Consider the following 11221-nt stretch of genomic DNA (forward strand, 5'->3'; position numbering starts at 1 on the left):
AGATGAAATCTGGACTTAAACAACAAATTACCTATAGATATCTAAGTCTGGGGTGGCAAAAATCTCAGCTTGAACATCTGAAGATCTATTCCATAACTGAGCTGAGTTCCGGAAACACGAATTAGGAAGGTAAAAGCAAACAGTTGAGGAGCAGTGCTTGAGTCAGTCTAGGCAGAAGACAAGGGCATGAACAAAGGCCTGCACGTCACTGTGCTTTCATAGTAGTATATAGAAACATTATTCTTTTATGGTTTTTCATTTTTTGGTAACAAATGGAAATCCTACTTGAGCCAAGGGCCACATTGAAATCAGTTTTGAATCTAGGATTGAACACTGAAAACATCTTTGAACAGCCCATCCTATTTCTGATTTGAAACGTTACCTTTATCGTATACTATACAGTACCTGGATTTCTAGACCATTTAACCCTTGCTGTAGAAAGGGTGGAATTCAGTTCCATCAGTCTGTTTATACCTGACTGATACCCCTGTGTAGAAAGGGTGGAATTCAGTTCCATCAGTCTGTTTATACCTGACTGATACCCCTGTTTTAACTACGATAGTGATAAACATGTTTTGCTAAATGGTTGGGCAAGTCCCCATTTTGTTATTACACATTTCTTGCTAGATCTACTTTTGGGTAGTTTCTATTATGAATGGGGTATGTTTTCCAATTATACTTTCTGAAAGGTTATTGCTATTATTTTAAAGAAAAACTTTTAAATTCAGTGAGTTGACCTTGTAACCCATTACCTCTGCAGAACTCTCTTAATAGTTCTAATAGTTTTCCAGTTAATTTGCTTGGATTATTTAAACAGATGATAGCAACTGCTGCAAGTCTATTCTTTGTATATTTTTGGTTTTTTACACTGGTATTTACTTGAAAAAAAATGTTAGCTGTCTGACATCACTAACAAAATGCACTGCAGATTAAAATAAGAAATATAAAAAGCCCCACTGAACTCTGAAAAAATAGAATACAAAATACAAACAGCACATGGACCTGTAAAAAAAGTGCTTGATCCCAATGGCAAAATGCAAACTTAAACTTTAAAACTTGTTAAGACTCAGTGTTGGAGGAGAGGAGAAATGGGTGGTATCAGATAAATGGCACAAGTTTTGGAAGGCGGCAGCAGCAGAATCATTGAGGCTAGCAAGTCTCCTTCTCGATATCTACTTTAGAAAAACACTAGCACCATGAGCAAAGGCAAGATTATTTACTATAATACGTGTACAAATGAAAAACTGAAAATACCCCACAAAGTTCATCAATTAGGAATGAGCTAAATATATGTAGTATTCCATATTTATGAAATATTACAGGGCAGTAAAAAGGAATGTTAAATCTCTATTTATCATGACATGGAAATACCAAGATAAACTGTTAATTTTTTAAAAAGCAGATTAGAATGACAGGAACAGTTTGATGCCACTACGCGAAATAAGTGGCTTCTTGCCTATTAATCTCATGTTTTCTACATATAAATGAACACATAAAAATACATGTTCAGAAGTGTAAATAACTAGAAAACTATGATTTAAAACTGAGTTTTAAAAAGGAACTAATAAGTGCATGGAACCAAGGAGCTCATGAAGGGAATAATGGTCAGTCAGCCTGATGATCTGTCCTTATCTACATGTAAGAATATGATTAATTTGAGTCTAACCAATGCACTGTCTACTTGAAACTAATTTAAATAAATTTTAAAATAAAATTGACATCTAAAATTGCAAAAAAAAAAAAAAGATTAATTTGGAAACCAGTAAATTACATTAACTAAAAATTATCTCGTGTTCAGGCCTATCTGAAGAGGCTTTGGCTATGTAATACAAATTGACAGAAGTTAAGATACAATTCCAATTTGTAATAAGACATCAAAATATCCTGCCTAGAATGTGCTTATAGTGTCGCTGAATTCATGTCTCCCAGCATGAGTTAAAATTCTCATTCTGGCCTATTCGACTTATAACAATGCTATATTTAACTCTTGTGTAGATAATCTTAATACTTTTAGCAAATAGTACCCTTCCTCATCTTTTCTTCCACTGTGGAATTTATAGTTTTCTTCACTATTAGATACAAATATTTCACAGCTGCTTTACAAGTGTCTTTTTAGATCTACCTGTCAGCCCAACTAGCTGTAAGTTTTCACAAGGCAGACAGGTCTCTCTCTCTCTATGACCCACATATCAGGCACAGAGGCAATCACATGGCCATTTAATGAAGCATGTGCCACAGACAAGACATAGATAGTATTATCCTGAGCTTTCCGACAAAAGTTATTCAACAGCACCACGCTTTTGAGCAAGTGATTCTTTTCATGTTTTTCCTCGGTATTGGCATCTAACAAACTTGGAACTTTTAGACAACCACAATGAAAACTGTTCTTTCCAGGAAATGTCTATTTAAGTTTATTGAAACATTCTGTGTTATATTAAGGGGAAGGAGTGACTAAGGAAGGAGATGGTATTCCGTCTTTCACAACAGAATTGAGTCAATATGAGTTCTAATTCTTAAAAAAGTTTTGTTTTAAAGATTTCCAGGGCACAGCCACATGTTTATAATATCATAACGTAAACATCAGTCTCACGATTTTGCACCCACTACCATAAACTGCTAATTATAATACAAGTTTATCAAACATGTATTCCTGTACATTTCTGGAATTTCATGTTTCCTAGAACTAATTCAATTATATTTGCATTTCTATCTCGAGACCCAGAGAGGTTAAGACATGATCAGGCTTGTTTCACCCCCCAAATGAGGAAATTGGGCTAAAATGCATCTACGAGTCCCTTCTGGCTCTACTATTTCATGGTTGAACCCATCCGCAATTCATCTTCCCTCTAAAACAAATGCTTCTAACTCTCAATTTCTCATTTTAATTAAACAAAGTCACTCTCACACAGCACAGAACTTAAAGGCTCCAGGCGCTGTGTGTTCCCGAGTTTGTCTCACTCCTGCAAACTATCTAATCTCCCTCCTTGATAATGATCTCCAAATTCCTTTATTTTGGTTTAAAAAGTATAAGCGACGACTTCCACTATGCAGTGTGTATTTAAGTATAAGTATATATTAGGAAATAAATTTCAAAGAACCATTAGGATGGGCTAAAAAGAAATATAGAAAGAAATACAAAGTAAGTTCTGACCTTGCTTCACTCCACTGTTAAGAGTTGATCGGAATTGGCGCCACGCCCGTCTTGCTGTCCTTTTATCACTAACTCCCTGCCCTCTCCTCTGATGTCCCCACCCACACAAAGCCAACCCCCGCCAAACCCAATTCTCTGCCTAGCACAGTTCTGAACCGAAGAGCGGAATGTGGCTGGACAAGAGGTACATCCACTGACTGGCCTTAACCTTACATTTATATCCACGCACTTTAAACAGACACTGGGCATTGCAGCGATCCTCCTAGTAAACTGGCTTTCCTACTCCGAGAGAATTTACAAGCTTTATTCCTAAACCTCCAACACCTTGCCCTGACTTCACTTACTTCGCCAGGAAAACGGAAACAAATCACTTCAACTGCCTTGTCTTTCCTCCTTCATCCTACCTGTGTGTATATACCATATACTCTGTCCACTTTCCTGTTAGAAAAGTTAATGGAAACCGCCCTTCTATCCAACGCCAACCCGCCCACTGAAGCTCACTTACCCAAGGATTTCGTCCGCCATTATTCCCATCAACACATCAAAGTGCTGTGTCACCGTTCACTGGTTAACCGGCTCAGATCAGATTTTTGGCCCACTAGTTCATTTGAAGGGCTCTTATCAAATTTCAACTACTTTGCTTGGTCACGTGATCGATTTTTATCCTCATCTTACTCCTGGCAGGGTTTTACAGTTGACTAATTTCTCCTTCCTGAACCGTTTTCTTCTCTTAGTATTACAGACACCACGCCCTGTTTTCTGCTCCCACCGCTGTTTGCTCCTCCTCTAACCAGAGTGCTCCCTTTTCTCCATTAACTCTCTACTTGATGTCTCCCAGTCAGCCATGAGGTTCAAATATCACCTATGAAATACAACTTCCAGATTATCTCCCTAGCATCACATCTCCCCTGAGTCCCCTGAGAAACAGCTGTGGATATACAACTCGGCCACTGCACACACTGAGCTGTAAAAAAAGTTATCAAACTCAGTACATTCTATACAGAACTTCTGATTTATTCCTCAGAAACCAGTGTACCCTCCCAGCCCTCCTCATTTCAGTAAATGGCACTGCTGTTCAGCCAGATGCGCAGGCAAGACACTTGATTTCTCATTTTTTTTTTTTTTCTTCTACGAGTGAAGGCAAGACCCACTGGCTCGATCTCCGAATTACATTCCAAATCAGACCACTTCTCACTAACTCCCAAGTTACCATTTCTCAACTGGACTATGCCACAAGCCTCCTCAGGAGCTGGTTTCCCCACTTTCCTCCAACGTGGTCTATTTGCCACCCAGCAATTAGTCATCGAAAGCATACATCAGATGTCATTCCACTGCACAAAATCCTCTGATGGGTTCTCATCACAGACAGAAAAATGACTATCAAGTTCCACCTTACTGAGTCCTTGTTAATCACTCTGACCTCACCTCTCATCACTCCTCACTAAGCACCAGCCACGATGGCCTTCTTAGTATGCTAATAGGTCAAGTTCTTTCCTACCTTAAGGTCTTTGCATTTGCAGTTACAGTTATCTTAAATTTCTTCCCTCACCTCTCCCTCATTTAGGTCTTCAGGCAAAACATCAACTCCAGAGGTAGGAGTTTGATCACTTCCCTATTGAGATGACATACCCCCACCCAAGTCACTCTAACTTAATCTAACTCTAATCTTGCTATGGTTTCTTTCATATTTTTCATCACCTGAAACTATATTTGCTTATGTTTTGTAAAGCCTCTCTCCTTCCTCAGCTCCATGAGGGCAGGCCTACTATAGTGCCTAGCATATAACAGATGCTCAATAAATATTTCTTGAATGAATGGTGCTATTATTTTCTTAATCACCTAGGCTTGAAATTTCAGGCATCACGGAATGGGCTTTTTTGGTTATTATGAACAGTAAACATTAAGGACAGGTTAGCTAAAATCCATTAACACCTATCAGTGTAACTGCAGGTTTTCCAGATTATTTTCTAGTACTGAAACATCCAACCCCCCCAAACATTTTATAAGGCACAAACTAATAGTACTTTAGAACTTCATATGTAAGGCTGACTATAATGTCTAACTATAAACTATTGTCTAATTATATTAAAAATTACCATAAAGCAATGAAATTGGCATCCTCCATTTGAAATATATATTTTCGAATGGCAAATAACTGGATAAATCTCATGCGTAAGGATAAAAGAATATTAACTTAAAATTAAGTATGGACCCCAAATCACTGGCAATAAATAATAAATATCCACGGTGCCTGGGGCCACAGCTATTTCCTTGCCGTTGCATCTCCACGATAAATAAATCCACGTGTAAACTGTGATGGTTCGACATTACGAATTATAGTTATAACGTAAATGAGATTTATCATTTTAGTCCACGAAACAGAAAAGGAAACTATTTGGAGATCAAAAAGCAAATCTGTCAGTTTGAAAATGAGGTTTTGAAACTGAAGGATTTAGGCTGCTTTCCACACTGAAGGCGATGCAGAGTAGAAATGCTTGCACTAGTGACACGAACTCCATAGCCATACGTTACTAAAAAGGTTTTGGTTCCGTAAGAGAAACTCGATGGCCACTGTAGTTGACACTAGATACCTCTTTTCAGACAAGACTGGGAGGTAGATGCACGACAGCCCCAAACCACCAGGTTGGGCAGAGATCGCTCAGTAAGTTGCCCAGAAGGTAAAGTTCTCGGGGTCCCGCAGCTGGAAAAAGCGAGGCCCTCTCCTACGACTGCGGACTGCCTCCAAGAGAAGGACGAATCTCAGTGCACACGGGGAAGGCAAAAATGAAAAGCGTCAGGGCTGCCATGCTCCTAACTCCACCCTCCCCGCGCTCAGCCCAGAGAAGGCCCCGTCTCTCCGGCCGCCGCCCCTCCTTCCACCCTTTCCCGAGCCCACCGAACGCGCCAGGAGAGGTCCCGCCGCCCTCTTCCCCCTCCCCCAAACCAGGAGCCGAGGCGGCCAGGGCAGGCTGAGGGCTTCCGCTCCTTCCCCGCCCAAATGGGAAGGGGTGGGCAGTAGGGCGGCGAGCGCGCCCACTACGAGCCCCCTTCGTCCTCCACGAGGGCCCGGAGTTCCGTCCCCACTGCAGCCCGAGACTCACTCGTCAGGCCCGCAGTCACCGCAGCCACCGCACCCGGTCCCCGCGCACCGCCACAGCCCCCAGTCCAGGGCCGCCCCCCCACCCCCAGATGCCTGCCGCCGTGGGTTCCGGGGCAGTTGGGGAATCACTTCCGCCGAGTCACCGACGCCTTCTGCGACGCGCGGGAGATTAGTACCTGGTGAGGCGGGGACGCACTGAGTTTGTCGCCCGCTTCCGTCCACGGGAACTGCGCAGCGCCCCTTTCCTTCCCCAGTCCTACAGCACCGCAGGCCAGCGTGGGGGGACAGCGAGCTCTGCAAATCTCAACCAATCCGCTGCCAGGCCTTCTGATTCCCAGCATGCAGCACCGGCCCCAATCCAGTTTCCACGGGGACGGCGTCCTCAGCGAGCTGCTCCGGGGTCCCAGCAGCACTGCATCCTGGGACTTGTAGTTTCTCTGGAGGGTGTGTTGGGGGTTGGCCGGGGCAGCACTGCATCCTGGGACTTGTAGTTTTTCACGCTGGGTGTTAAGATTTTTGGAAATTTTAGGAGTTGTCCGTGCCTGTCCTTTGGGGGAACTCCTGGAAGTCGGAGACTGTCTGCAGAGGGAATATTGAAAAGTGGGAGTGCGGTCTCTTTGCTGACAAGATCGGCTCTTTATGAGGCAGCATCTGTCTTTTGTGAAAAGTTGCAGTACGTGTACAGGAGCATCTCAACGCCTCGCGTAATCGCCTGGCCTCATTTCCTCTCTTCCCCGTACCGTTCGAGATTTACTGAAAACTAACCACGCCCCCGCCCCCTCCCCCACCCCGGGGCTCTTCCCCCACCTCTCTAGCCCTCTTCCCTGCCCAGCATTTCTAGATTCTGATTTCATTCACAGAAATTCCAGGCGTCTGCCACCAACACTCAATTCCGAGACCATCTGTCATTCGACGCCCCCTCAGCCCTTACACCTTTCCAGTCTCTTTGCTCTCTCGCTCACTTCCGCGCTCTCTCTCTCTCTCTCTCTCTCTCTCTCGATGCGCCTATCTTTTTTACTTGCTTTCCTGTGGTTAAATTAAGGCACTCTTCCAGGAAGGCTGAAACAGCTAAATAAAGTTCACCCACTGTTTACAGGACTGGGGCACGAAGAGAATGCAGGGCCAAGAGCTCGCCACTGCAAGTTGCTCAACCGGGCACTGTTGTGTAACAATGTCCACAAAAGGAAACACATACAAGCCATCCAAAGTTTGTAGACCTAATTAATGACTTTTGCCTGAAAGACATAGGTGATTTGGCCAATAAAAGATATTGCTTTTTACAGACAGACTGTCCTGGGTTAACTTACGAAAGCCTTTGCAAAAAGCGTTAAGGTTTTTTTGGTTGTAACAGTACTCAGAGTTTGGTTTGGAGGGAGAGGCATTGGGGTGAGAGGAGGAGGCCGTGGGCTCATTTTTAATCCTACGGTTCCCCCTTGACTTCAGAGGTGTCCTTTTCTCTCCTCTCTTGCCCTTTGTTTCTCACAGCATCACCCTGCGAACGCGTTAGTTGCCTAGAGAATGATAGATTTCAGGCAACCGTTCTCAGGCTAGCTAATGCCAGTTCTAGGGCTAGAATCTAGTCTAGACCCTTTTTTCCCATTGTACAAAATGTAACTTTATTTAAAATTTTTATTTTCTCAATATAATACACATTTGTTATAAAAATGCAGGAATTTGCATTTTTATAAGTTTGTTTTTCCATGTGCTTCTACATAGATCATGCACTTGATTGTCCTGATGTGTAGCCTGTATTGTCAACAGGAAGTCACTGTCAGGACAGAATATGGAGAGACAGATGCTTTCTTATAGGCAAAGGTGTCAGAGAATGGTGTATTTTATCTCCCTTTTTGTTTAATTTGTATGCACAACATATACAAAAAACTGGGCTAGACTTAGAGGAAGGAGGAATGAAAATTAGTTGAAGGAATATCAATAAATTAAGATATGCAGATGACACCATTGTATTGGCAGAAAGTAGCAATGATTTGAAACGATTTCTGATGAAAAATGAAAGAAGAAAATGCCAAAGCAGGACTGTGAACATCAAGAAGACAAAAATCACGACTGCAGAAGAAATACAGAACTTTAACTTAGACAATGATGACACTGAAATTGTTAAAAGATTTTGCTCACCTTGGTTCACTCGTCAATTCAGATGGAGACTGCAGCCAAGAAATCACGAGAAGACTGAGACTCTGAAGGGCAGCGATGGAAGAATTAGGAAATATCACCAAGAGCAAAGATGTCATCAGAGACCAAGGCTGAGATTGTCCACACCCTCACATTCCCAATTCTTATGTACGGATGAGACAGTGAAGAGGCTGTTAAGAAAAAAATTGTATCTTTTGAAATAAGATGTTGAAGGAGAGCTCTATGGATACCCTGGATTGCCAGAAAGATGAGCAAGTGGGTCCTAGAACTAGAAGCAAAAGTAAAACTGAAGCTGTCCTGCTTCAGTTACATCATGAGAAGGCAGGGTTCTTTGGAAAAGATAATAATGCTGGGAAAAATAGAAGGTGGCCAGAAAAAAGGAAGACTAAATATGAGATGGATTGACTCCATGAAAGAAGCCATAGGCATGATTCTACTGGAGCTGAGCAGGGCTGTTGAGGACTGGACATTGTGGATGTCACTTATTCATAGGATCATCAGGAGTCAGAGCTGACTCAATGGCATATCACACATACATACATATACAAACTGTGTAGGTACTATAAGCAAATATAATATATATACACATATATATACACATATATGTGTATATATAGAGAGTTCTGTATACTATTTACTTTCCAACCTAATAAATCTCAAAAACTTAAATCTCTGTAACCAGAATCTCAACATTCATTATTTTAAATGATGTAATTATTTAGAATTACATTGCCTAAATGTACCATGATTCACTTAAGTATTTCCTTAATATTGGATACTTACCTTATTTCCATTTTAAAATCATTATAAGTAATACTGTATTCAGTATCTCAGCAGAAATCTTTGACTATGTTTCTGATTATTTCCTTAGAATATGAACATTTTTAAAAATCTTGATAATCTGTTGACAAACTCTTATCTGGAAAGATTCTCCCAGTATGTGCTTTAAACCAATAGTGTAAGAAGAAGTATTTAGGATTCTTATCAACACATTAGCTTTACCAAAATTTTTCTTTTGTTTTTTCCACTATGACATTCTGCCCTTAAGCTCACCTTAAAGATGGGAAAGGGAGTTAGCTGATGGATGAGTAGAAAAGACAACTAAAAAACAAAAAAAATTACATACAATAATGGTGGTCTACAAGTGATAGATACCATTTTTAATTTTCCCATCAGCCTCCATCTTTAAAGGGAACATCTCAGATGATATGTATGGGGAACCAAAGCTTATTTTTTAACCAGCCTTAGTATCATTCTAAAATGCAGTTCAAGTAGTTTTTATTCAACAAATGTCTCTAAGAATTGAGAAATCTCTTAAACAATGAGTAAAAATTCCCTGTAATTTATAGCGGTTTTCAGAATATGATTTCATTTTAGCTATTTAGAAACTTTGAGCAGACCAAAATATTTTTTATTTGCTTATAGTACCTATAGGAAGAAACTCAGCTTAGCGGAGATAAAAAATGCAGGTTTTCTCAGCATACAGTTGAAGTAATTAAACATGAAGGGCATTAGACTGAGATTGTTCTGATAATTGGTAGCCTACTAAGCAAACCAAAATCTAAGCCAGAGTCAATTCCTGTAGTGCCTCGAGGGAAAGAACAACCAGTCTCAAACAGCCAACTAGGTTTTGTCAGATAATGCCACCGCTTCAGTTATAGCCAAATAATTTTCTTGTATTACTTGTGCTTCTTCTCTATAAAAACCTTGCAGGTGGCTTCTTTCTTAAGTTAATCCTTCCTAACCACTTCCAGTTTGCCACTGCCTGATTTGAATACATTTTTGCTCAAATAAACTCAAAATGTTTATTATGCCTTGATTTACTTTTTGAACAATATTAAAAAACTATATGAACAGAAAAATTTTAATGTGTCAGTAAAATAATGGATAATCGATGTTGTTTGCAGTATGAATTACACTATTTAGAAGAGTTTTTAAAATGTAAGTGGAAGATAACTTTCAGAATGAGGTTATTCATAAAGAAAAATTTTGTTTTCTGACACCCAGAAAAAAGTATATAGGATTTGGAGTTGCCAAGGCGATTTATTTTAGACTGTTTGTTCCTCTCCTATGCAAATGTGTGGAGTAAAAATATAGTTCTCAGATAGTAAACAAAAGTGTATCTCTACTAGTTGGTTGCTCATCCTTCAAGGCTGTTGAATCTAAAGCCTTTAGATATTCTGAGGCCAGATTAATCATGCTGCCTTTTGGGTTTCTGCAGCATTTTACAAATTGGTATAATTCAATTCTATTAGAGCATTACATTTTAGTTTATTTTTAGGTGTTTCCTCCACTGTGTGAGAACTGTGGATTCCCGTTTTTATCAAGTATCTTTGTGTCCTCTCTCCTAATTTAGTCCTGGCCGATGTTTAATACTTTAATAAGTAGCGAACAAATGTGTATACGGATGTGAATGATTCCCGAAGACAGATTTAACAAGTATCAACACTACCTGAATGAGTTTCATTTATTTTCCATCAACCCAATGGTTGCATTAAATTATCATTCATTTTCGTGCAAATCGTATAAAGTATTATTCCTCTGTACCAAGAGGCTAGAATCATTTTCCGCAACGAAAATAGTTTCCGGAGCCTACAAAACGACCACGAAAAAGAAAGGTTTAAGTCTGGCTTCCAGGCTTTGTCCTGCGCGCACGGCTCTCCCCTCAGCCCTCGCGCACTGTCACACGGAACCGCGGACGCCGCGCGCAGGCCGGGAGTTTGCGCCTTTCGCGGGGCGGGGGGCCGGTGCAGCGCCTAGGAGCTCCCCCGACCGGAACGCGAGCGCGGCGGCGGAGGTTGCAGGCGGGCCGCTTATCC

The 11221-nt window shown here is 40.9% G+C and overlaps 1 protein-coding gene and 1 non-coding gene across 3 annotated transcripts in view; one reads left to right on the plus strand and one right to left on the minus strand.

Moving 5' to 3' along the window:
• ELOC overlaps positions 1-6636 on the minus strand; it is an 11229-nt gene extending 4593 nt beyond the window's left edge. The window contains exon 1 of one of the 2 annotated variants that reach the window (XR_002781996.1): positions 6428-6636. This is a non-coding gene — a transcript (elongin C). Of the gene's footprint in view, positions 1-6252 lie in introns of both variants that reach the window. The other variant, XR_002781995.1, reaches the window with a different exon arrangement.
• Positions 6637-8606: 1970 nt separating this feature from the next.
• TMEM70 (transmembrane protein 70) overlaps positions 8607-11221 on the plus strand; it is an 8583-nt gene continuing 5968 nt past the window's right edge. Inside the window, exon 1 of the mRNA XM_023534596.1 lies at positions 8607-8657. Coding sequence (XP_023390364.1) covers positions 8607-8657 — 51 coding nt within the window. The remainder of the gene's footprint in view (positions 8658-11221) is intronic.

Source organism: Pteropus vampyrus, unplaced genomic scaffold (assembly GCF_000151845.1).
Source record: "Pteropus vampyrus isolate Shadow unplaced genomic scaffold, Pvam_2.0 Scaffold127, whole genome shotgun sequence".
NCBI lineage: Eukaryota > Metazoa > Chordata > Mammalia > Chiroptera > Pteropodidae > Pteropus > Pteropus vampyrus.